The sequence below is a fragment of the Cnephaeus nilssonii genome (assembly GCF_951640355.1).
Source record: "Cnephaeus nilssonii genome assembly, chromosome: 18".
Taxonomy (NCBI): Eukaryota; Metazoa; Chordata; class Mammalia; order Chiroptera; family Vespertilionidae; genus Cnephaeus; species Cnephaeus nilssonii.
The window spans coordinates 47,814,294-47,841,523 of record NC_137089.1 but is presented as its reverse complement, the minus strand read 5'-3'; the positions used below and the strand labels follow the sequence as shown (position 1 = coordinate 47,841,523).

At 43.5% G+C, this 27,230-nt stretch overlaps 2 protein-coding genes across 2 annotated transcripts in view; one reads left to right on the top strand and one right to left on the bottom strand.

Moving 5' to 3' along the window:
• The window catches only part of PRKDC (protein kinase, DNA-activated, catalytic subunit), a 205,676-nt gene extending 199,993 nt beyond the window's left edge, over positions 1-5,683 (bottom strand). Inside the window, exons 1-3 of the mRNA XM_079796147.1 lie at positions 5,491-5,683; positions 1,402-1,478; positions 1,205-1,297 (exon numbers count right to left, since the gene is read on the bottom strand). Coding sequence (XP_079652273.1) covers positions 1,205-1,297; positions 1,402-1,478; positions 5,491-5,644 — 324 coding nt within the window. The 5' untranslated portion in view covers positions 5,645-5,683. The remainder of the gene's footprint in view (positions 1-1,204; positions 1,298-1,401; positions 1,479-5,490) is intronic.
• A 1,030-nt stretch (positions 5,684-6,713) lies between these two features.
• MCM4 (minichromosome maintenance complex component 4) lies at positions 6,714-26,063 on the top strand. Its single transcript, XM_079796572.1, has 16 exons — positions 6,714-7,055; positions 7,454-7,618; positions 8,103-8,266; positions 8,354-8,455; positions 8,857-8,952; positions 9,034-9,129; positions 9,583-9,721; positions 12,197-12,417; positions 15,144-15,264; positions 18,818-19,077; positions 20,167-20,532; positions 20,984-21,111; positions 22,278-22,485; positions 23,836-24,064; positions 24,231-24,364; positions 25,206-26,063. The coding sequence occupies exons 1-16, from the start codon at positions 6,989-6,991 to the stop codon at positions 25,296-25,298; spliced, it is 2,589 nt and encodes an 862-aa protein (XP_079652698.1). The 5' UTR covers positions 6,714-6,988; the 3' UTR covers positions 25,299-26,063.
• The last annotated feature ends 1,167 nt before the right edge of the window (positions 26,064-27,230 follow it).

Below are 27,230 nucleotides of genomic sequence, written 5' to 3'. Positions count from 1 at the left end.
AAAGAGAATAAAATCAAAACCTGCTATAAAAAGACTGATAAATCATTAAAAACATTTTCTATATTAGAGCTACTTAAAATTTACTAGAGGCCCAGTGCACGGGATTCAAACCCTGGTGGGGGGGCGTGGTCTTCGGGGATCAGCCCACTGTGGGAGCACCGCTCATCCCCGTCAGCCAAGTGGCTGTGGACCTGCCCTCTGAGTGGCTGCGGAGAGCAGCTGCTCATCCCAGTCAGCCAAGCAGTGCTCCCACTGTGGGAGTGCACTGACCACCGGGGGCAGCTCCTGCGTTGAGTCTTTGGAAAAGACTAAGGAAATCTGGTGGTCAGTGCGTGTCATAGCAACTGGTCAACCGGTGGTCGTTATGCCGTTTGGTTGCTGGGCTTTTATCATATAAGATAACTTCCTATAAGTTACCATAAACTAAATACATCAACACTGAGCATCCAAGAACAAGAAGCAAATTGGGACAAATAAAAACAACTTACCTCAACACGTGGCACTTGTTGAAAGCATAAATAAGTCTAATAAAGAACAACTTAATTTATGATTACTAGTTCCTTAGTTGGTTATGAGGAAACCTTAGGGAAGGCAGGTTGAAAGAGAGTGGGGGGCATAAAGCAGACAAACTTTTCAGACTGTTGTCAAAGAGAACATGAACTATAGGAAATATGAATCAGACCCGTGGGAAGAATTCTTTAAAATTGTTTTTTAAAGTATTCTGAGAGCCCTGGCTGGTTTGGCTCAGTGGATAGAGTGTCAGCCTGTGGACTGAAAGATCCCAGGTTCGATTCTGGTCAAGGGCACATGCCCGGGTCGTGGGCTCAGTCCCCAGTAGGGGGCGTGTAGGAGGCAGCCAATCAATGATTCTCTCTCATCATTGATGTCTCTATCTCTCTGTCCCTGTCCCTTACTCTCTGAAATCAATAAATATATATATATATATATATATTAAAAAAAAGTATTCTGAGATCTCCCCACAATTCAAAAATACAACTTATTTTTACTTTTTATAAAGGCTTTACTGATCTTATGTAAAAAAAAGTTATCAAATAGTTCTTGACAATGGCCTTAGCTTATTAAATCTAAAAACACAATCAAGCAGAAATAAAAAGACAGAAATCAAATAAAAATCCAAGTTGAACTTACACCATAAATTAAAATGAATATTGGTATATAATGAACTATGTTTTCTCTTCCTTACCTTAATATCAAGAGAATAAGGTGTAATCTTCTGGCCAATTTTTTCTAAGAAAATACATAAAAATTTTAGGACTTCTTCTCGACAATCACGAAACTATAAAAAAAGAAATACACATTGGAGTAAATCTGAGTAGGATTATGAGTCACTTCAACATAAAGGAATATGCAAGAAAAGCAAAACGAAAATGTTCAACTTACTTCATCAATGCTAAGTGATTTCCGAACAAATACAAGCAAACCGAAATCTTTGGAAAAGACTAAGGAAGTCTGTAATGCTGGACAAAAAAAAAAAAAGAGGTAAGAGAGAGACCAAGGAGCACTCCATAAACCCACCCTAAAGGGATTGCATGTTTCTCAATTCACCTTTTTAAGTGATAATATGCTAACCTAAGGCTGATGTGTGTAGGCAAGGAAAACAAAATTCTAGATATCCCACCGGGATGGGTGGATGTGTCACAGCTGTAAATTTACTAACTTTACAGGCGGAAAGGAAATCAAGGTGGCAAATAGATTTAAGGGCATTAATCAACTGACCTTAAAATGGGGAGATAATCCTGGATTACCTGGTGGGCCCAATGTAATCACATTAGAGAGCCCTCACCCATGGAGGGAGGAAAAGTAGACAAGGGAAGGAAGACATGAGCAGGAGAGATTCCTAGCGTGAGAGTTACCTGACCCCCCATTACTGGCTGTCAAGGTGGAGGGAGGGGGCCAGTGACAGAAGAGACGTGGGTGGCTTCCAGAAGCAAGGAATGTCAACAAGAAAAAAGGGACCTCAGGACTACACCGACAAGGACCTGAATTCTGCTTAAAAACCTGAATGAAAAATAAAAAAAATTCTCCCCAACAGCCTTCAAAAAGTAAAGTGGCTCAAAACTGGTGAACAAAAACAGATCCAGAGACAGAGAAACATCAATCAGACCATCAAACCTCAGAGGGAAGGTAGGGGAAGGTGGGGGTAATGGGGAGAGATCAACCAAAGGACTTGTATGCATGCATATAAGCCTAACCAATGGACACAGACAACAGGGGGGTGATGGCATGAGTGGGGGGATGGGGAGTAATGGGGGAATAAGGACACATAGGTAACACCTTCATCAATAAAGAAATTTATTTTAAAAAGTAAAGTGGGAGGAACCAAGATGGCGGCAAAGTTAAACAACTAAACTGCCGCCTCGCACAACAATTTCAAAAATACAACTAAAAAACAAAACGTCTACCACCCAGAACCACGGGAAAGCTGGCTGAGTGGTAGATTTACAACTAAGAAGAGAAGGGAGCGCAAACACTGGAGAGCTGAGGTACGGAGGCGCGAGTGAAGCGGGCTGCCTGCGGGCGACTGGGCGCGTGGCTCTTCTTCAAACTGAAGGGAGACAAACTCCCAATCACTCTGAACACCAGTTTCTGGGGACGCGCAGGCGACCCAGACACCTACAGGGAGAAGCTGGACTCTTGGCCATCGGTCGGAGAGTGACAGTGACTTATCTGCAGAGGTGCGCCCAGCAATCAGGGTTTGCTGCGCTGGAGCGAGGGACATGGGGACTTGGAAACGCGGAAAGGCAGAGACGGCTGAAGGCAGCCATGGCCGTTGGCCATGCCCCAGCCTAGTGACACCCTGAGACCCCGCCCCGCCCATTCTACAAACCCGCCCAGGCTGCACACAGCGGCTTTTACATATAAATGGCCTGTTCTGTGGCAGCTCAACCAAATTAACTGCAGCTCCAGTCAGACTGCTCCAAAACCGCCCAAGCAAAGAGGAGAAAACTGTAGCTCTTCCTGTAGCTCCTGCTGGGAGGCCTCAGACCTGCACCCCATTGGAGATCCAGACACTAGGGTATCTAGTGGTTGGTGTGGACGACACCAGATTTCAACCACTCTCATAAGGGACACATTCAAAAGGCAGACTCAGTGAGCACCAAAGCCCTACTGTGTCTCCAGCACAGCAATTATTCCCTTATAGACACAGCAGGTCCTCACAGCCAATTGACCTGGAGGTCAATTCCTCCCAGTGTACCAACAGCAATCAAGGCTTTTAACTACACCAAGACTTTCCACTCAGCCCACAAAGGGGTGTACCAAGAGCGACCACCTAGAGTGATTGGGGAAGCTGAGCTACCGGCCCCTATAGGTCACTGACCACACAAAGCCACTCCATCAACACAGGGAGGCAGCCAAAACGTGGAGACACCGAAGTATGTCACGAATAGAAGAGATGGAGGAAAGCAAACTAATGGACGACACAGTGTTCAGAACCACATTTATAAGGTTACTCAAGAATCTTCTAAAAACCGCTGAGAAACTTGAAGAGACCTTCAAGGACCTTAATGAGAATACCAAAAAAATGGAAAAGGACCAGTCAGAAATTATGCATACACTGTCTGAAATAAAGAATATACAGACACTCAACTGTAGACCACCGTACCCGAAGAGTCAAACCAAAGATCTGGAATATGAGGAAGAAAAAAACACCCAACCAGAGAGGCGGAAAGAAAGAAGAATCCAAAAGTGTGAGGATAGCATAAGGAGCCTCCGGGATGGCTTTAAGCGTACCAATATCCAAATTTTTGGGGTGCCAGAAGGAGAGCAAGATACTGAAAACCTATTTGAAGAAATAATGACAGAAAACTTCCCCCACCTGGTGAAAGAAATAGACTTACAAGTCCAGGAAGCGCACAGAACCCCAAACAAGAGGAATCCAAAGAGGACCACACCAAGACACATCATAATTAAAATGCCAAGGGCAAAAGACAAAGAGAGAATCTTACAAGCAGCAAGAGAAAAACAGTTAGTTACCTACAAGGGAGCACCCATACGACTGTCAGCTGATTTCTCAACAGAAACTATGCAGGCCAGATGGGAATGGCAAGAAATATTCAAAGTGATGAATAGCAAGAACCTACAGCCAAGACTACTCTACCCAGCAAAGTTATCATTCAGAATTGAAGGGCAGATAAAGAGCTTCACAGATAAGAAAAAGCTAAAGGAGTTCATCACCACCAAACCAGTATTATATGAAATGCTGAAAGGTATTCTTTAAAAAGAGGAAAAAGAAGAAAAAAGTAAAGATAAAAATTATGAGCAACAAATACATATCTATCAACAAGTGATCCTAAAAATCAAGTGAATTAAAAATCTGAGGAACAGAATAAACTGGTGAACATAATAGAATCAGAGGCATAGAATGGGAGTGGATTGATAATTCTCAGGGGGAAAGGGGTGTCTGTGTGGGGGGTACAGGAAGAGACTGGACAAAAATCATACACCTATGGATAAGGACAACAGGGGGGGGAGGTAAGAGCAAAGGGGGGGTGGGAACTGGGTGGTGGGGAGATATGGGGGGGGAAAAGGAGAAACAATTGTAATAATCTGAACAATAAAGATTTATTAAAAAAAAAAAAGTGGCTCTCCTGATACCTTTGCTTTAGCTTGGTGAGACAGGTGTGGGCTTCTGATTACAGAACGGTAATATTAACAAACCTGTGTTGCTTTAAACCACTCAATTTAACAGCAGCGATAGAAAACTAATACACTGCTCTATAATCTCTCAAGTGAAAAGATATGCATTGAATATTCAGCGTAAACTTGGAATATTTTTTTACCTAATTCTGATAGTTGTTTAATTTTTTCCCCATTAATATATCCTTGACAATATACAGATACTATTGTAGCATCTTGTTTAAGGTATTGTTTACATTATTTCTCCACTACATTTAGCAACGACCTCTTAGGAAGAAAATCTCACCTCTTTTCATTAAGAGGACACACTATGGAGAAGTTGTGCATTTTTTTAAAGGGATATCACAGACGTTTCCAAGCAGTGATGTATTTTTTAAGTGCTTTAAAAAAGCATTTTTACTACAAAGAAAAAGTTCTCATCCAGGCATTGCTAAAAAGTTAAAAGAACAGCATGCCTTTTCAGTTACGTTTCTGTAATGGTTCTCAAAAGTAGGAACAACAAATGTACAGGTTTGGAAACTGGTGAGTGTCGGCCAAATTATGGTGAAAGAAAATACTTGGCTCTCGTTCTTTCTTCCCACTTTGATAGCAATGGTTGGCAAATTTAGGGCATTTTCACCAACCTTTCGTTTAAAAATGCTTCCTCTGGTGTTAAAAGCACATGACTAACCGCTTTTCATACATAGCTACACAAAGTATGATGACCCACAGCCAAACACCTGGACTTCCAAACACCGTGGGAGAAACGCTGGACTGGGGACCTGCCGCCCCTCAGAAACCCGGCATCACCCCCGCCCCGGCACCCGGCACCCGGCACCGCACGGTACCCACCCAGCACGGCGGGGCCGGCGCTCAGCACGCACTCCTGCCCCAGGCCCCGAATCAGCTGGTGACTGGCCAACGCGGCGCCGCAACGGTCAGCAGTGGACAAGGACTCCTGCAGCTGCAGCAGGGAGCCCTGCACGCCGCCTGCAGGGCCGGCCATGACGCCCAGCCTCGACCCGCCGAAAGCGCTCCCGCAGCCCCGCCGGAAATGTAGCGGCGCAGGGAGGCAGGCTCGCGGGGCGGGGGCGGAGTTCCCAGGGCGGGGCGGGGCTCACGGGGCGGGGCGGGACGGAGTTCCCAGGGCGGAGCGGGACTCGCGGGGCGGGGCGGAGTTCCCAGAGCGGGGCGGGGCTCGCGGGGCGGGGCTCGCGGGGCGGGGCTCGCGGGGCGGGGCTCGCGGGGCGGGGCTCGCGGGGCGGGGCTCGCGGGGCGGGGCTCGCGGGGCGGGGCTCGCGGGGCGGGGCTCGCGGGGCGGGGCTCGCGGGGCGGGGCTCGCGGGGCGGGGGCGGAGTTCCCAGAGAGGGGCGGGGCTAGTGGGGCGGAGGCGGGGCTCGCGGGGCGGGGGCGGAGTTCCCAGAGCGGGGCGGGGCTAGTGGGGCGGAGGCGGGGCTCGAGGGGCGGGGGCGGAGTTCCCAGAGCGGGGCGGGGCTCGCGGGGCTCGCGGGGCTCGCGGGGCGGGGCTCGCGGAGTGGGGGAGGAGTTCCCAAAGCGGGGCGGGGCTCGCGGATCGGGGGCGGGGCTAGCGAGGCGAGGGCGGGGCGGGGCTCGCGGGGCGGGGGCCTTCCCTGTTGGAATGGCCCGCTTAGCCGGGAACTGCTTAGGAGTTCTGACAGGCAGAGGAGTGCGTGGCACGCGGCACTCTCACTGAAGCTTAGGGAGAAACAGGAATCCGATGGCGCGCCCAACGCCAGGGTCTTTGGCCGAAATCTACAGCTTATCCCCTGATAAAGAGTGAAAATGCGTTTGGAGTGTCTTTAGCAATGAAAGGCTTAAGAGATAAAGGACCTCTTCCTTAGCCAGCGACCGAGCGCAGACCAGCCCCAGGGTGGACAAGGCCTGGGGGGACTCCCGGATTTCCCGCGAAACTGCCGCGCGGCTCTGGGTCAGACCATCTGAGAGGAGGGGGGGCACCGCGCGAGGCCCGCGTCCGCCTTCTGCGAGGCGCCGCGCGCGGAGCTCAGTCCCCCCTGTCGGTGCGCAGTGGCGCCGCTCCGAGGCGGAGCCAGGCGGAAGCGCCGCTGTGATTGGTGGGGCGCCGCCGAAAGCGGTGACGGCGGTGACGACTGCGCGGCCGGCGGGAAACCTGGTGCCGGGCTCGTGAGGTGTGGGAGCGCGGCCCTCGGAGCGCAGCCCGCCGAGTGCAGCCGGGACCCTCGTGCGTCGGGAGCAGCGGCCTCCTTCCGGGAACCCCGCAGAGCGCTGCGAGGTTGTCTGTGCGGCGGCAGAGCAACCAGAAACGGGCGCGGCGTGACCCCGAGTCTGTCGCGCAGGTACTCCGAGCGCCATGTCGTCCCCGGCGTCGACCCCCAGCCGCCGCGGCAGCCGCCGCAGGGCCACGCCCGCGCAGACGCGTAAGTCTCCCCCGCGAGTGGGGTCGGCCGCGCGCCCCTCCGCCCCCGCCTCTCCGCTCTCCGCCTCCGGCCCTTTCCCGCCACCTCTGAGAGGCGTTGGCCGTGGGCCTGGGCCGCTGTCTCCGGTCCCGGGAGGATGCCATGCGGACGGCGAGCGTTTTGCTCGGGGCCTGCTGGTCCCAGTGGGCAGAGACTTTCTCGCGAGGCAGACAACGCTGGACGCCCATCGCCCACCCTTTCCAGGGTTTTTCTCATGTCGACTGGGTGAACATGCCCGTCCTCACTCCCTTCTTTCGGTTTGGCCTGTGTTGGGAATTAGACTTCCCGAGAGAAGCCCACATCCGGGAAGGCCCGCCGTGAGGACTGATGGCCACCTTTTCTGTTTTGTCTGTCACAAGCTCGAAGTGAGGATGCCAGGTCCCCGCCCTCGCAGAGACGCAGAGGCGAGGACTCGACCTCCACGGGAGAGCTGCAGCCACTGCCCACCTCGCCCGCAGCTGACCTGCAGAGCCCCGCCGCCCCGGACACGCTGTTTTCCAGCCCGCCGCCGATGCCCGCGTCAGGTGTGTTTGGACCTGAGCTGTCCTGTGGCTCGTGGACGGGCGAAGCTTCCGCGTGGGACGGTCCGCGTCAGGGCGTAGTGAGCGGAGAAAGAAAGTGGTGCTTTTTTATTATTATTGATTTCAGAGAGGAAGGGAGAGGAAGAGAGTGGTAGAAACATCAGTGATGAGAGGGAATCATTGATTGGCTGCCTCCTGCACGTTGGGCCGAGCCCGCAACCCAGGCATGTGCCCTTGACCACCGGAATGGAACCTGGGACCTTTCCCTCTGCAGGCCAACGCTCTATCCACGGAGCAACCCGGCCAGGGCTAACCATGGTGCTTTTTATAGAACATTCAGTAGACCTCAGAATCTTAACCAGGAGAGGTTACAGTAAACAGCCAGTTTGCTGTTGCATTTAGATGACTTAGATCAACAGAGAACATGCTGTATTTTCCGGTATGCTACCAGACTTTCATTGTAAACATCCACATGTTGTTTTTATAGCTATTCCCCTTGACTTTGATGTTAGTTCACCACTGACATATGGCACTCCCAGCTCTCGAGTGGAGGGAACGCCCAGGAGTGGTGTGAGGGGCACACCCCTGAGGCAGAGGCCTGACCTGGGGTCTGCACGGAAGGGACTGCAGGTGGATTTGCAGTCGGATGGGGTGAGTACACAGTACAGTCTTCTGATAGCTTGGTTTGGGAACATAACATGGTTCATTAACGTGGTTCTGTCATATTTTTCTGTGTAGCCAGCAGCAGAAGATATAGTAGCAAGTGAGCAGTCTCTAGGCCAGAAACTTGTGATCTGGGGAACAGATGTAAATGTGGCAACATGCAAAGAAAATTTTCAGGTGAGCTATATGTGTTCAAATTCATACTCTTAAGGCTGAAAATGCTGGGGGAAAATGTTAATTACCTATATTTAAGTAGCCATAATACCTAGCAGTAGATTTTATTTTAATTAATTTCGGAGAAGAAGGGAGAGGGAGAGAGAATCGTGGATGGGCTGCCTCCTGCCCGCCCCCACCCCATCCCACCCTCACCCCACCCTCACTGGGGATGGAGCCATGACCTTCTGGTTCACCGGTGGATGCTGAACCACTGGTGCCAGGCCCTACTGTTAGATTTTTATGCGGCTTAGAATTGTTGATATTTTCCTGCTTTGTAATAGTGACATACTCATAACTTTGTATTTTGAATACTTGCTTATTCCTCAGTGCATTAACCTTAATATTTTTCTCTCCACATCAAGAGATTTCTTCAGCGTTTTATTGACCCTCTGGCTAAAGAAGAAGAAAATGTTGGTATAGATATTACTGAACCTCTGTACATGCAACGACTTGGGGAGGTAATTATATATTCTTACTTACAAATTCAAATTATGCATTTCAAAATAATCAGACTATAACTTGTTCATTTGATTTTGTAGATTAATGTTATTGGAGAGCCATTTTTAAATGTAAACTGTGAACACATAAAATCATTTGACAAAAATCTATACAGACAGCTCATCTGCTACCCACAGGTAAGAATTTGTCTTTGATCTTGATGAATTACAATAAACATCTAGAATATCTTAAGAGTTTCTGAATAGCAGAATTTCCTCGGTGGTAACAGAGAATATGCCTCCAAGGCAAAAGAACTTTCTTTAGAAAGCAATGTTGAATCTCCTTTAAGATAAGCCCTTTTCACACCTTTAACATTTGAATTCATTTTGTTACTAAGTAAGAGCCTAAAATATGCCAGTACAAACTGAAGGCACTATTTATATATAACCACATTTAACCCCAATGAGAGCATGCAGACGTAAGATAATTGAGTGAAGCCACGATTTATACATGGTATGTGTGTGACTAAAATAATGCTTTTGGATTATGCCATGTGTTTTTGTGTTTACCTTTTGCTAATATGAAGTGCTTTATGTTTAACCGTAAGATGGAAATACAAACACAGCCTGGTATCCTCTCATTTTTTATAGGAGGTTATCCCAACTTTTGATATGGCTGTCAATGAGATCTTTTTTGACCGTTATCCTGACTCAATCTTAGAACATCAGATTCAAGTAAGACCATTCAATCCATTGAAGACTAAGAATATGAGGAACCTGAATCCAGAAGGTAATTTTTTAATTGATTTTAGAGAGAGAGCAAAAAATGTTATTTATGCGTTTATTGGTTGACTTTTGTATGCTCTGACTGGAGATGGAACCCGCAACCTTAGTGTATCAGGACAATGCTCTAACCCAGTGGTCAGCAAACTCATCAGTCAGCAGAGCCAAATATCAACAGTACAACGATTGAAATTTCTTTTGAGAGCCAAATTTTTTAAACTTAAACATCTTCTAACGCCACTTCTTTAAAATAGACTCACCCAGGCCATGGTATTTTGTGGAAGAGCCACACTCAAAGGGCCAAAGAGCCGCAGTTTGCCTCTCTGTTGACTAATGAGTTTGCCGACCACTGCATAAGGCATTACCCTTACCCAGAAGTTTTGACTTCAGGTTAAAGACATTAGTACATTATTAAAATGTTTTTTTGTTTTTTTTTTAATATATTTTATTGATTTTTTACAGAGAGGAAGGGAGAGGGATAGAGAGTTAGAAACATCGATGAGAGAGAAACATCGATCAGCTGCCTCCTGCACACCTCCTACTGGGGATGTGCCCACAACCAAGGTACATGCCCTTGACCGGAATCGAACCCGGGACCCTTCAGTCCGCAGGCCGACGCTCTATCCACTGAGCCAAACCGGTCAGGGCTATTAAAATGTTTTTTAAGTGTTTTTCCCTAAGTCAGCGATCGGCAAACTCATTAGTCAACAGAGTGGCAAACGGTGGCTCACGAGCTTCATGTGGCTCGCGAGCCGCAGTTTGCCAACCACTGAGCTAACCTATATGATTATGAACCCACCAAGCCTTTTTTAACTTAACTGAAATTATATAAAAGATTATGTAATTGTTCTCTATCTTAAGGTGAACTTATCCAAATACTATAATTTTACGCTTTCTCAGAATCACTGTAGAAAATAAGTACAAATGTGATCCCTGCCCTAGAGCTTAAAAAATAAATCTAGTTGGGAAAGTAAATGAAAGAAGAGGTAGAATAACTGAAGAACAGTGCGGGAGATGTCTCAGTCCGGGGAGAGAAGGAAAGCACTGGGCCCAAGTGGGAAGAACTCACGGTGAAATAGAAATTGGGATTATAGCAAGGATTTGGGAGGCAGACATGAAGGAATTCTCTCTAGACAGCAGAAAGAAGAGATAATAGCCAGACACAAGGAAGCAAAACAAGAGCTATATGTGCACAGTAAGTGATGGCGGAAGCAGGGAGTTTGGCTGGCAATGTTTGCATGGAGGTTGGAAAGCTTAGGTCCTAAAGAGCTTTGAATTCCAACTTAACTGAGATTTTTATTCCAAAGCCTATAGGGAGCCATTGAGGAGAAAGATTGACCACTCTTGAGAAGTTCACGGTCGGTCCAGTGTGCAAAGTATGTTGAGGTTCCATTAGGAGACGAACAGTAGCTCCAATATAGGGCAACCGGATCCTAAGCTGGACAGTGGCCATCAGAGTAAAAATACAGGACAAACGTATTTGCCATGTATAAAGATGGAGGTATAAAAGTTATTGGCAATTAGTGAACACTGCTTTAGGTAAAAGTATAAAAGACATAACTTTCAGTCAAAGAAAATAAGACAGCAATAAACATGAGCAAGTGTTGGACTTCACTACTTATTGAAGAATTGTAATTTTTTTATTTTATGAAATCAGCACCTCGTATCATCTCTGATAGGAATTCTGGTGGGGACGTTGGAAGTGCTTAAGGGATAAGACAATCTATAAGGCCAGCAATAGCTGGCTACACTGTTTGGTTGACTAGAAATGACAGTGTAACTCGTTTAGAGCCAGCAGTGGGAATTGGTTGAGGAAAAAGTCGGGGAAGGTCCAAATTGTAGAGTGCGAAGTAACTATTATAGAGGGCCTTATATAATGAAGATTGGCTAAGTTATATAGTGCTTATCTCTGTCGGGTACTGTTCTTTAGGCTTGTATTATATAAACTGACTCTTAATCCTCAACAACTCTATGAGGTATATGTGTCCCCAAGGTCCAGGCCAGGTGGCTCTCGAGTCCATGCTTTGTACATACACTGAGGCAGCAGGACTATGTGGCACAATGAGTGAGAGGAAGGCCGTGGGACAAAATAGGCAAAAGCGTAGTTTCTCATCTGAAACTCGAAAGTGGAGCCAGACAGGAGGCAGCTGAGAAAAAAGGTGGTCAGATGCCTATTGGATAGGGGACTCAGGAAGAAAGAGCCAGAGGTTCATTGGGGTTGAGAGGAAGGCAGACTGGACACAGGATGGGCATTCTAGGCCAGACCTGAAGGTAGTCAGTGAGAAGTTCATGCCCTGGCCACAGTGCCTACCTGTTACCCCAGCCATTACCAGGTACCTCTGCACCTCCAGATAGGAATCTTCTGTGCTTGACAGCAGACCCAGACCTGCCTTGGCAGGAATCCAGCCCAGGGAGATACCACATCTGACGGAGCTGAGGGCAGTGGGTAATGGACAAGCCGACCTCTCTCTCCTTCTTGCAGACATCGACCAACTCATCGCCATCAGTGGCATGGTAATCAGAACATCCCAGCTAATTCCAGAGATGCAGGAGGCCTTCTTCCAGTGCCAGGTGTGCGCCCACACAGCCCAGGTGGAGATGGACCGCGGCCGCATCGCCGAGCCCGGTGTGTGTGAGCGCTGCCACACCACCCACAGCATGGCCCTGATCCACAACCGCTCTGTGTTCTCCGACAAGCAGATGGTACGTGGGTGCGCTGGGTGGCCCTCCCTTTGGCATGTTTTGCCTTTTTGTTCTGCTTTGATCCGGATCCTCAAAACGCCTAAAACACTTCTCCACTGTGAAGCCTTAAAACCCTGCTTCCTAAGGTGTTCAGCTACTTCAGTCCTTCTCTCTCACTGTAGGATTTGTTACAGGGTTGTGGGCTAGATACCTGGAGCACGTTTAAGGCTTCCACTTTGGGATGGCAGTGTCCCTGCTTTATTGCCAGTGAGCATCATCAGTTCATTATATATTTCACATTCTCATGGCATAAAATACTTTATAAGAAGAGATAGAGTGCATTCTTTCACCATACACATCTTAAATTTAATGGTCGACAGATCAAATTAGTCTCTTTGATTTATTAAATCAAATATAACGAGATGTTTCTATGGGAACTATTTAAGATTATAAAAAATTTTTAGTGTTTTAGCATAACCATTATTGCTTGTCTCATTTTCGGTTCCTATAAGTGTATTCCTAGTATCACATGAGCTCACTCATCTAGGGGAAAAGATGAACAATATAGACTGAAGAACAAGAACAGCATTGATCAGAATGTCAGACCTCAGAGGGAAGGTAGGGGAGGGTGGGGACAAGGGAGATAGATCAACCAAAGGACTTGTGTGCTTGCATATGAGCCTAACCAGTGATCACGGACAACAGGGGGATGGGGGCATGCGTGTGGGGGGGTTTGGGATGGAAATGGGGGGGGGGGATTGATGACAAATATGTGATACCTTAATCAATAAAGTAATTTAAAAAATTTTTAGTGTTTTAAATAAGATTATATAAAATATTTAAGATTGGTAAAAATTATTTGGTTAAATTCTGTCATTTTTGCAAGTGTTCCACTGGTAAAAAAAAAATGGGTTGAGAAATTTCTCAAAAGTTCTCACAGATTTTATTGTATAAGAAGTTTGACCTTTTACCTCTCTAATCATGAAATTTTTAAGATGAAGTTTTTAAAATGACAGAAATAAGTGGGGAAATGCAGAAAAATTATTTGTTTACTGTGATTGTAATGGTGTAAAAGTATGCACAAGGACTTGTTTTATTTTGTTGCAGTGTTTAAATAATTGTAATGTTAAGAGAATGTGTTCAAAATACTACAAAAGATAATTTCCCTTATTGGGAGTCAATAAGAAAAATATTAACAAATGTGAAAAATAATTACTAACCAAATAATTGAAGATTAAATTAAGTTGTAAATTATATCTAATATTGGTACAAATTATTGGAGCAAATGTACCTCAGCTCACACCAGCATGGTGTTAAGAGCTGGAGATACAAAGGTGGAACCCCTGCTCCCAAAGAGCTTTAGTGTATATTCGTAGAATGCTTCAAAGACTCCCAAACAAACTTAGAATAAAACCTAATGTCTTAAACTCATCTCCAAGACTATATGGCTCATCATCAGCCACAACACACCTTTGTACCCACAGACCTCATTGATGACAGTGTCTCAACTACTTCCTTACACCTAGATTATCAACCAGGCTCAAGTCTGCTATAGGACCTTTGCACTCGCTGCTCTTTTTTTTTTTTTTTTCTTTAACATGTTTTTATTGATTTTAGAAAAAGGAAAGGAGAGAGAAACAACCATCAGCTGCCTCCTGCACACCCCCTACTGAGGATTGAGCCTGCAACCTGGGCATACAAACTGGTGACCTCTTGGTGCATGGGACGATGCTCCATGAACTGAGCCACACCTGCCATGGCTGCACTTGCTGTTCTTTACATTGAGAGCACATACTTCCTCCCTAATATCCTTAAACCTCTGCCCAGAGCTCACCTGATTTGAGAAAGGCCTTTCCACCCAGGAAATCTACTAGAAGTAGCTTCTAAAAATATAATTAGAAATATAGACAAACATTTATGCAAAGGGATACCCACTAAACCTTAAAATGGCAAAAAATAGTCACCTAAATTGCTGCCTTCCTATTCCCCCAAATAGGGGAATATTTTGAGGCATAGTAATCCCTCCTTTGGAAAACTGCTGTTTGAACTACTCTGTTATTCTTAGTCTCTTATTCTGTATGTCAACTCTGTTATTTTTAAACTGTAAAATAACTGTGTTTTTTTTTTTTGTTTTTGTTTTTTGCTTGAATAGAAAAGATAAACTCAATTGTCTAACCTTGCAAGCTAGCCATCTAACTGATACGCTGATATTGATGCCAGGTGCCTGTATAGATATGTACTCAGAGTTACAAGTTGTCTGTATAGATATGACAGGTGTTTGTTAGATATGATATGTACTCAAGGTTGCAAATTGTCTGTAAAAATAACTTACACAAGTACCTAAAAAAGATATAAAAAGAGAATGCTTCCTCCTTGGGGTGTTCAGAATTTGACAGAGGTAATCTGCTCTGAACCTGCATGCAATAAAGATGACTCCTAACTAATTGGCTCATTAAGGCATCTTGTCCAGCTCGCTGATTTGTGTTACAACAATTTAAGTAAATAACATGTCGCATTAAAAGCTTTTTTAAAAACCTAACTACCTAGAGATTAAAATAAAGAACAATGTTTTAAAAAGTAAAGATTCTGATGCTCTGGTTTCTCTTCAGATCGCATAAATCTTTCGCCTTTTAAAAAGTAAAGATTCTGGACATCAAAAGTAGTTCTTTCTTAAGTGGTACAAAGACTTGCTCTTTTTCTCATGCTTTCTTCATTTGCTGACTTTCTGTTTTCACTGCTCTCTTCAGATCAAGCTTCAAGAGTCTCCCGAAGATATGCCTGCAGGCCAGACTCCTCACACTGTCATCCTTTTTGCTCACAATGATCTTGTTGACAAGGTTCAACCTGGGGACAGAGTGAATGTTACAGGTGAGAATGTAGGTTGTATTAATGCAATAAGCCTCTCTTGCCTTTTTTCTTTTTTTCCATTGATTTGTTTTTTGTTAATCCTCACCTGAGGATATTTTTTCATTGTTTTTCAGAAAGAGAGAGAGTGGGAGGGAAGGAGAGAAAGGGGAGACAGAAAAACAAAGACATCAGTGTGAGAGAGACACATCGATTGGTTGCCTCCTGCACTCTTCCTTAACAAGGGGGGAGCAGGGACTGACCCACTACCCAGGTACATGCCATTGGCCATTGATTGGGAATCAAACCCGAGACCCCTTTGGTGCAAGAACTGATGGCTCTAATCACTTAGCCACAACAGCCAGGGCTCAATTGATTTGTTTTTAGAGGGGGAGGGGAGGAGAGAAATATCATCGATTGGCTGCCTCCTGCACAGATTGAGCCTCCAACCTGGGCATATGTTTTTACCGGGAATCAAGCCAGCAATCTTTTGGTGCACAGGAAAACGCCCAGCCAATTAAGCCACTCTGCCAGGGCTGTCTGTCTTTTATAATCACACTTTTTGGTCAGTCCTTACACTTGGTCATGAATTGGCATGGGGCTTGGTCCTGCCTCCAGCTGTCATTCAGATCTGAGATGGGCTGTCCTGCTTTAGTCACTTTCTTCCTAACCTGGCAGGACAGTACATATCAGTGCATTGTCCTTACAGTCACTTGCTTCTTGCTGTTGCAGTAACCCAGAGCTCTGTGTGTATCTTGAATGATAGTGTTGAGAAAACAACTTCAGACACTGCCAAGATTTGAGCTATGCCAGCAGCTCCAGGAAGTAGGTCTCACCAACTCTGGAATTTTAAATCTATTTATTTCCTAAATGCAAAGTTAAGGGTTAACATTTATTATTAAAAAAAAATGGATCAGAGCACCCTGCTTCCATTCTGGGAGTTACATTATGGTATTTTTAGAGATGAGGAAGCTGAGATTCAGGGAAGTATTGATCAATGTAGCTAAAATTCTACAGTAATTTGTGGAACTAGGACTCATGCTCTATTATTGCCGAGAGAGTACTCTTTCCACTGCACCACATGAATATGTCAGTTTCTTTTGATGCTTCATAGCAGTGTGTGCACTTGGCTTCTCGGGGGTGGGGGGGTAGTTGTGTTTATGGCAGGCATAGTTCTTGAGTGAAAGCAGTGTGGAAATTGCATCCAAGGAGCAGCTAAGGATCCTGGGCAGTCAGTCCATCTGTTCCATTCAATGAGTCTGGACTTATCCTGTGTCTTCTCCAGTACGAAGTTTAGCAGTTGCCACTAGCAATCTTAATAACTTAAGTTAAAAATTGAAAGAATGTGTCATCTTTTTTTTTTTAATGTATTTTATTGATTTTTTACAGAGAGGAAGAGAGAGGGATAGAGAGTTAGAAACATCGATGAGAGAGAAACATCGATCAGCTGCCTCTTGCACACCCCCTACTGGGGATGTGCCCGCAACCAAGGTACATGCCCTTGACCGGAATCGAACCTGGGACCGTTGAGTCCGCAGGCCGATGCTCTATCCACTGAGCCAAACCGGTTTCGGCGAATGTGTCATCTTTAGTGAAAAGGATAGTTAATCCTAGTTCTGCCCCCTACTGCTCTGAAACCTTTGATATTATATTTTATTAATAGATACTTTTATGTTAATAAAAGCATATTACTTTATCAAGTATGTAATCCAATATGTTTTTAATATATTTTTATTGATTTCAGAGAGGAAGGGAGAGGGAAAGAGAGATAGAAACATCAGTGATGAGAGAGAATCATTGATTGGCTGCCTCCTGCACGCCCCCTTCTAGGGAGCAAGCCCACAACCCGGACATGTACACTGACAGGAATCGAACCATGACCTCCTGGTTCATAGGTTGATGCTCAACCACTGAGCCACACCAACTAGACTCCAGTATTTTAAATTGGAAATTGGAATTAATGTGATGATACACGTTAAAGTACTTGAGAGGAACAGGCTGTGGAAAATGCTGTTGACATGTAAAATAAGTATTATCATTGCTGTTCTGTGAAGATGAATAATTATAGGCATCAATAAAGATAACGAAATCACTTTAAACATAGTAAACATCCTATATAATAAAGAGCTAACATGCAAATGGTTGTCACGCCATAACGGCTCAGATACTCAACACTGGGGAGAGGAATGGGGACCAGCCAGGCTGCGGCCCAGGAGAGAGACAAGCCACACACCCTGCAGTCCCAGGCGCCAACATCTGGGGCTGTGGCCCGGGAGAGTGACAAGCCGCCCGCCCTGCAGTCCCGGGCGCCTGCAGCTGTGGCCTAGGCGAAGCCAACTGCCCACGGTTCCCTGCGGCTGCAGCCGGCCAGAGAGAGGGAAACCCAAGTCCTGGGTGCCTGCAACCGGCTGGAGGAGGGAGTCCTGGATCCCAGGTTAGGGGTGATCAGGCCAGCAGGGGAGCAGTTAGGGGCAATCAGGCAGGTAGGCGAGCGGTTAGGGGCCAGCGGTCCCGGATTGCAAGAGGCCGTTGGACATCCCTGAGGGGTCCTGGATTGGAAAGGGTACAAGCCAGGCTGAGGCCGAATTTTGTGCGCTGGGCCTCTAGTAAACATAATAAACATAGTCATCCATCCCTAATCTGTCTTTGTGTGAAAAGTAGTGTGTATTCTAAGACTGTTACATATAAACTGATTTGTATGTTTTAAAAAGAATAACATTGACCTGTTAAATAAACAAAGGACAGGTGATCTTTGTTGTGAAAGCTGTGAGGGAGAGATTAGATATTTTCTCCTCAAAAAGCAGCAAGAAAGTAAGTTGTCCTGGAGTTCAAGGATTTTAGTTTGAAATTTTGAAAAGATAAACATCAGATTAGGGAAATTTTTGTTCTTGGACAATGGATGAACTAATATGGTTGAAGAGTTGATTGTTCATCTAGTTCTTTTAATGTTCTTAATTTGTATTCTTTAGCAAGCAGGCTGGGGCACAACCATTCATCTAGAAATATGTCCTGTTAACAAAATACAGTCATTTTTTCTAAATAGTTTTTTCACATTTTACTCAGTAGATTGTCTTATTGTTTGAAATAATTTTTAAGTGATTTTTAGAAGACTTGAGCTTCCTTTCCAAGTTATTGGTACAGGATTTTAGTATTTAGTTCTGATCAAATAATTACTAAGCAGATTGTCCACTTAAGGGAAATGAAAATACTGCTGGTATTTATTGAACACAGCCATGAGCCAAGCATTGTCGTAGAAACAAAGTAATTTCATTTAAACGTAAGAATGATTATATGTAGTGTAGTTATGCTCTTATAGGTGCCCAAGGTCACTGCTAATAAGTGGTCACAGATGAAACCCATTTTCAGAAACCTGTGTTCTTTCCAACTTGATCCTGTCCCCTTTGGCGGAGAACTTTACAGTGTAACCCTGAACCTACACCCAGGGAGGCCCATGAAGGCAGTGTGCTGGGAAGCCAGTGCCAGCTGTCAGCTCTCCGTGCTGCCCGTTGTCTGCACTGCTTAACTGAGCCCATTAGTGGAAGGTAAAAGTATGTATGTCTCGTGGTTGTGCCCTCAGGCATCTATCGAGCTGTGCCTATTCGAGTCAATCCAAGAGTGAGTAATGTGAAGTCTGTCTACAAAACCCACATTGATGTCATTCATTATCGAAAAACTGATGCAAAACGTCTGCATGGCCTTGATGAAGAAGCAGAGCAGAAGCTTTTTTCAGAAAAGCGTGTGGAATTGCTTAAGGAACTTTCCAGAAAACCAGACATTTATGAAAGACTTGCTTCAGCCTTGGCACCAAGCATTTATGAACATGAAGATATAAAGAAGGTAACAATGGAGTTTTAAAATATACATATATATATATATATATATATATATATATATATATATATATTTTATTGATACTTAGATAAATGAGAGGGAAAGAGAGAGAAATAATATGAGAGCAGAACAGCGATTGACTGCCTCTTTCATGCCCCCTACCAGGGATCAAGCCCACAACCTAGGCATGTGCCCTGACTGGGAATCAAACCAGCAGTCTTTTGGTACATGGGGATGATGCTCACCTGAGCCACGTCGGCCAGGGCAGTGATGGTGGATTTTTAATTTGTGGTTGAAAGTTCTTTGTGATCAAATAGTGTAAACCAAACATGTCAAACATGCCAGCCGCGCGTTTGACATGTTTAGTGTAAACATCCATCTCTTCTTCCCCCATGGCCACCACCCCTCCCCACCATAAAGAATAAGAGCTACTGCCTATTGGGCAGAGCAAGGAGCTCACAACCTGACCTGGATATAGGTTGAGGAGAATCACACCATCATCGTCCATTTCTTTATCTCCACACCAAGCATGTCAAACTCGCAGCCCTCAGGTGGCATGCCTCATTTATTTGAACCGTATTAGCCTTTGAGTTTGACATGCTTGCTCTACACCAAACTTACATGTTACCATATCTAAGAAAAGGCACACATGCCCAGCTTGGCGTGGCTCAGTGGTTGAGCATCAACCTAAGAACTAGAAGGTCACGGTTCTATTCCCAGTCAGAGCACATGCCCAGGTTGCGGGCTCAATCCCCAGTGTGGGGCGTGCAGGAGGCAGCCGACCAATGATTCTCATCATTGATATTTCTATCTCCCTCTCCCTTTCTCTGTGAAATCAATAAAAATATCTTTTTTAAAAAAAGAAAGAAAAGGCACACAGTCAGAAGAGGGATTTACACGACCACCATTCTGACATGGTTGTGCTAATGTATAAATTGGTTAGTGATAACTTGAAGCAGTGTCACGTTCATTTTTCTATACCTTTATTTAAATTTCTTAATTATAATTCATAGAGTAGAAAAGTACCTCTAACATTTGAACTATATCTCAGTTATTCTATAGTAAATGAGTGTTGACACATGTTTCTTTGTTTAGGGGATCTTGCTTCAGCTCTTTGGTGGAACAAGAAAGGATTTTAGTCACACAGGAAGGGGCAAATTTCGTGCTGAGATCAACATTCTGCTGTGCGGTGATCCTGGGACCAGCAAGTCCCAGCTACTGCAGTATGTGTACAACCTGGTCCCCAGGGGCCAGTACACATCCGGAAAGGGTTCCAGTGCTGTCGGTCTCACTGCGTATGTAATGAAAGACCCCGAGACGAGGCAGCTTGTGCTGCAGACTGGTGCCCTTGTCCTCAGTGATAATGGTATCTGCTGTATTGATGAGTTTGACAAGATGAATGAAAGTACAAGATCAGTATTGCATGAAGTCATGGAACAGCAGACCCTTTCCATTGCAAAGGTGCGTCACATTCTCCACCCATAAATGTGGACACATTTGAAATGTGTAGACACTTGGAATAAAGCATCTGTGGAACTGCAGTGTTCTTGGTTCTAAACTCTGGGACACTGGTAAATACTTTTACTATTAGATTGCAGCTAAATCTCTTGAGTATTTTTTACAGGATCCTCTTTCCTTCTTTTTGCTGTACTAACTCATTAATGATTTTGTCCTAAAGCTCATGCAAGAGGTTTAGTTTCTGAGAGAGATGCAGTTATAGCATATACAGTTATCTAAAACTCAGTCCTTGACATGAATCCAAGGACAGGGTATTGTCCCCAGTGGGACAACAAGGTGGCGTGGCTCTTGGTGACATTGGAGACAGGGTAGAGGCCATGCCAGGCAAAGATGTCTCGCACAGTTCCAGCCATCATTCAGGTGAGACATCTAACTGCGCTGTTTTCTCTGATAGGCTGGGATTATTTGTCAGCTTAATGCACGCACTTCTATCCTGGCAGCAGCAAATCCTATTGAGTCTCAATGGAATCCTAAAAAAACTACCATTGAAAATATCCAGCTACCTCACACGTTATTATCAAGGTATGAAAACGTTTTTATTTAATAGAGATGTTTGGTCTTTACTTATTTGTAGAATTTTCAGAGTGGGGTTAAGGAAAGGAAATACTAATCAACAACTGTTAATATCACAAACTCTTGAATGCAGAAGTTTTCAAATTTGGTTGGTGAAGGGTTTTCATGGCAAGGACTGTTTTTCTACTCAGCTATGGGCAGCACCTTAACACATTGCGGACGGATCACGAGAATGCTCGTGTTTTCTGTTCTAAGGCTTGTGGCCAATCATGAGAATTCTTTAAAAAGATACTAGCTTGTAAGAACATGTAATAAATAACTTCAAAATGCAATGGGTATTTAATTTTAAACCGTGCCTTTAACATTTATGTAAAATGGTTTTTGTACTCGTTCAATAGAAGCTTATCTGGCCACTGGGTAAAGCTAGCAATAAAACTACTGGTCCACTCCATATTCATTTGATTTTTGAAGCAATTAGGACATTTCACCTTGGCACCTATTTCAGAAGCCCTTCACTCACTACTCTTATTATCTCAGTCCTAAAGCCACTATTGAGAATCAACCACTATACTCTGTCTACACGTGGTAGATAAGGTTCTGAAAAGTTAAATATTTTAAAGCATAATCATATAATCCCCACTTTTGTTTAATCCACTACTACAAATATTCATAAAATTATTTTGTATTTTTGACTTTTTGACCAAATAGTTATTTTTTCCCTAAGCAGTTGAATGTATTTTTATTTGTCTGCTAGAGGCCCGATGCATGACATTCGTGCAAGAGGCTTGTCCCTCACAGCTGCGGCCGCTGCCTCAGCCCTAGCAGCCTGGCTTGGACATCCGGTCTAATTGGCATATTAGGCTTTTATTATTATAGATTCCAGACTTTAAAATTATAGTAACATTTCCCTCAGGGAAACCATAATTCTTTGAATCAGCTGTTTCTGGCCAGGAGAACAGTCACTTGGATGGGAACAGAGCAGGATGAATTGGATTGATCTGAAGGCTCGGTAGGCAACCTGGATAGAAGGGGCTTGGGGAGAATCCTCAGCAAGCCTGAGTAAATGCCATGTTCACTGTACATGCCTAGGTGGCCCAGGAGCAATTTTTAAATTATGCTTACAGGTATATTGGTGTCCCAACTATGAACACATTGCTTTTACAATATTTTCTCAGGTTTGATTTGATCTTCCTCATGCTGGACCCTCAGGATGAAGCCTACGACAGGCGTCTGGCTCACCACCTTGTCGCTCTTTACTACCAGAGTGAGGAACAAATGGAGGAGGAGTTCATGGACATGGCAGTGCTAAAGGATTACATTGCTTACGCTCACAGCATGGTCATGCCTCGGCTAAGCCAGGAAGCCAGCCAAGCTCTCATCGAGGTAACACATGTCCATGTTTAAAGCCTGAAAAAAATGTCTCTCTACAACTATTTTTTTCTCCTTTGTTGCAAAATGATTTTTTCAAATGTAAAAAGAGGGTTAATTTATATAGGTTGTACACACTTCTTACATTTAAATACTAAGTATAGTGGATTTAAGATCAGAATATAGGAGTTGAAGTATAGGTCATTCTACTTAGTGACTTTGTAACTCTGGACAAGTAATCCAGTTTCTCTGAGCTTCCATTTTCTTATTTCTAAAAAATAAAATATTTTATGCCGAAACCGGTTTGACTCAGTGGATAGAGCGTCGGCCTGCAGACTCAAGGGTCCCAGGTTCGATTCCGGTCAAGGGCATGTACCTTGGTTGCGGGCACATCCCCAGTAGGGGGTGTGCAAGAGGCAGCTGACGATGTTTCTCTCTCATCGATGTTTCTAACTCTTTCTTCCTCTCTCTTCCTCTCTGTAAAAAATCAATAAAATATATTTTAAAAAATAAAATAAAATATTTTATATTCACTTTTCAGTATCGCTTACATAGGCAGCAGTGCATGATGACACATTAGGTTATTCAAACATTGTCATAGGAAGAGGATTTTTATGGGCTGTACATCCTAATGAAGCTCCCAAACTATTCAGAAGTTGCAGATAATATTAAATTTCCATATGTATTATTCTTGTTTGTTGTTGTTGTTAATCCTCACCAGAGGATATTTTTCCATTGATTTTTAGAGATAGTGGAAAGGAGGGGGAGAGACAGAGACACATCGATTGGTTGCCTCAGGCCTGGGCATCAAGCCGCAACCAGTACATGCCCTTGACTGGAATCAAACCTGGGACCCTTCTGTCCGTAGGTTGATGCTCTATCCACTGAGCCAAACCAGCTAGGGCCCATTTGTATTCTTGACGGTTGCTCAAAAAGAAATAAAACTATGTCATCTATATATATAAGTTTACTACAACTTAACCTTTGTAACATGTCAGTATTCTTTTGTGTGCCTTATTAAATGGGTCCTCAGCGAGGATACAATTTGGAGTCAGTGCCTGAGGAGCATTTACAGATAGGCATCCTGATTGTCTTCTGCTCTGACTGCAGCCTGCCCCTTAGTCCTTTGGGTCCTGGGCCTCACGTACTTTCACTACCATTCTCCAAAATCACATCGGATACCACCTTCTTGGCTTTGAGGCACAAAGCTTGATCTCAATTTTCATTCCCTTCAGTACCTGCACATGGCAGCCTGGCAGTAGTTTTGTTTATTTAATAGAATCCTAAATGTTTGAAGTTCAACCACAAAACTAAGGTTATTGTTAACAAGGAATTTTGGCTTTTTTTTTTTTCTGTCTACACTAGGCTTATGTAGACATGAGGAAGATTGGTAGTAGCCGAGGAATGGTCTCTGCATACCCTCGACAGCTGGAATCTTTGATTCGCTTAGCAGAAGCCCATGCTAAAGTACGGTTTTCAAGCAAAGTTGAAGCAATTGATGTGGAAGAGGCAAAGCGCCTGCATCGCGAGGCTCTAAAGCAGTCTGCCACTGACCCCCGCACCGGCATTGTGGACATATCTATTCTTACTACAGGTTTGTTATTTGCATTAAACATAAAAGCACATGAAAATTATGTAATTGCTGTTAAATGTAATTGATATTATTTTAGCATTCAGCCACTATCCCTAACCTTAATGGAAATTGGAGACATTTCACTTTCTTATAGAAGAAATATTTTCATTAATTTCTTTTAAATTAGGAATGAGTGCCACCTCTCGTAAACGGAAAGAAGAGTTAGCTGAAGCATTGAGAAAACTTATTTTATCTAAAGGGAAAACGCCAGCTCTAAAATACCAGCAACTTTTTGAAGATATTCGAGGACAATCTGACATTGTAAGTGTTCATATGTATTTTATGTGTAATAGAGTTTTTTCTCTTATTATTGGCTTTCAGGTTTTTTTCTAATCTTTTTCTTCATTTATTGAGTAGTAAATGTTAAGGATAATGGAGAAAAGTAATATCACCCATAAACCCTTCATCAAGAAATAATCACAATTAAAATTTTATTTGCTGCTTTTATAACTTACCTATGTGTATATATTCACATGTGGTCTTTTCTTTGAAAAAACATAGTTGATTATATTTATGCTGCTTTGTAACTTGCTGTTTCTTTTAAATAACAAATTAACATAAACACCATCCGTGAAGGCAAATAGATTTCATAATATTAATCGTACTGGTTGGTATCATTCTTTTGTATGCATATTTCATCATTTACTTAATCAGTTGTTGCACATTCAGGATGTTTGCGGTTTTTTGCTATTTTAAGTAGTAGTAACTATCAAATTTATCAGATAAATTTGTTTTGGGGATGAAATACTCAGGTGCCCTTCTGTGAATAAGTAAAATTGAGTTGCTTAGTGAAAAGAACTCTGATGGCCAAAACCAGCCCTTTGTCTGCTATCATAATTTCCCTTCACTTAGTATTATCTGTGGCTGCATTGGTAGTTGGGGGCACAGTTGAGTAGTTAATGACAGATGCCAAGTCTGTGGTATTTATCATCTGGCTTTTTACATGAAATGTTTGCCACTCCTGAGTTGGGACAGAGAAATGTATATAACCACCAAAAAGAAAAAGACTGGTGGTTCTTTAACATTGAAAGCATTGTATCTCTGTAACAGGTAAAGGAGTACTTGATATGTGTAAAATATTTGTTTCTCCTTTTTCCCAAAGGCAATTACCAAAGATATGTTTGAAGAAGCATTGCGTGCCTTGGCTGATGATGACTTCTTGACAGTAACTGGAAAAACTGTTCGTTTGCTCTGAAGTACTTGTGAGCAGTGCTTGTGTGTTCTGCTTATCTGCACTTGCTTGCATATGTGTGTGGCATATGGGCCAATCAGCTGCCACTGCTGCCTTTACTGCAAATAGACTCTTAAAGTCATTATTTGGCTCCATAAAATTTTTCTAACCTGGGTCCGATTTTTGTAGAGAAATGTGTTTTCATTTTTCTAACACTAAGTGAAAATACTATGCCAGTTCACAATAGAGATTTTTTTCTTGAACTGCCATTTCTTCTCTTTTTCTTTGTGAACTGCCATTTATTTAATACCAGGACTTTAATCTGTATTTATATTCAGATGGCAGGATGTCAGACTTTTAAAGATGGCAGTCGGGGTCATGGTTTTGGTGCTAGGCATTGTAAAGGCAATCATCCATATGCAGGAGGTTTTTGTAGTATGAGATAAGATTTAGCCAGGGCATATCATTCTGAATGAGGTAATAAAAGATCAGAGCCTTTCTCCCTGATATTACTCTCAGGTGTAATTCTAGTGGCTAGTTCTCATGGCTACTATAATATAAAAAATGGATGATTGAAAAGCATTAGGCTCTACGTTAACTTCTTTACTACTTTATCCTAATGTGTAAAACTTATTCCTAAATAAATGATAGACTTAAGTAATAATTGTTTATCTGGCATTATTTTTAATTAAGAAAGAAAGCTTTAATAAATACTACATTCGTGGCTCAGTGATTGAGCGTCAGCCTATGAACCAGTTTGATTCCCGGTCAGGACACATGCGCGGTTGCAGGCTCGATCTCCAGTGTGGGGCATGCAGCAGGCAGTCAATCAATGATTCTCTCTCATCACTGATGTTTCTAGCTCTCCCTCTCTGAAATAAATAAAAAAATACATATGTATGTATAAATACTGCATTCATGAAAATTTATGATGGTAAGTACTTTATAAATCTTCAAAGAAACTAATAAGAATTTTACTCAAAAATTATTTATTCCAGCAGTCATTATTCTTATAAAACCATCATAATCTGAAATCTTACATGGAAATACTGCTGTAATAAATAATCCCTGAAACATTTAAGTCATTTTATGAGTTAGGCCTATTTAAGTACACTCTAAAATTGATTAATAAGCTATTCATAGAAATGATATATCTAATTGAATGTTTAAACAGCATTAAAATGTTAATATTGGAATGAGAGAGCTCATTTGACCAAACTTTCATTTTTATGAATCATCATTCTTTGCTGTCCTTGATAGGTTTGCAAAAACATCTTATAGTTTGGAGGAGGCAAAACAAACATAACCCTGATACCAAAATCTGGCAAGGATAACACAAAAAAAAGAAAACTACAGCCTGGCTGGTGTGGATCAGTAGTTGAGCGACAACCTATGAACTAGGAGGTCACAGTTCCATTCCCAGTCAGGGCACATTCCCGGGTTGTGGGCTGGACCACCAGTGTGGGGTATGCAGGAGGCAACTGATCAATAATTCTCTTTCATCATTGATGTTTCTAGCTCTCTCTTCCTTTTCCTTCCTCTCTGAAGTCAATAAAAATACATTTTTTAAAAAGAAAACTACATACCAATATCTCTGATGCATACAGATGCAAAAGTCCTAAACAAAACACTAGCAAATAGAATACAACAGTACATTAAAAAAATGATACATCACAATCAAGTGGGGTTCATTCCAGGGGCACAAGGATGGCTCAACATATGCAAATCAATCAATGTAATATACCATGTTAACAAAAGAAAGGATAAAAATCACATGATCTTATCAATAGATGCAGAAAAAAACTTTTTGATAAGACACAACACCCGCCCAAACTGGTTTGGCTCAGTGGATAGAGCGTCGGTCTGCAGACTGAGGGGTCCCGGGTTCGGTTCCAGTCAAGGGCATGTACATTGGTTGCGGGCACATCCCCTATTGGGGGTGTGCAGGAGGCAGCT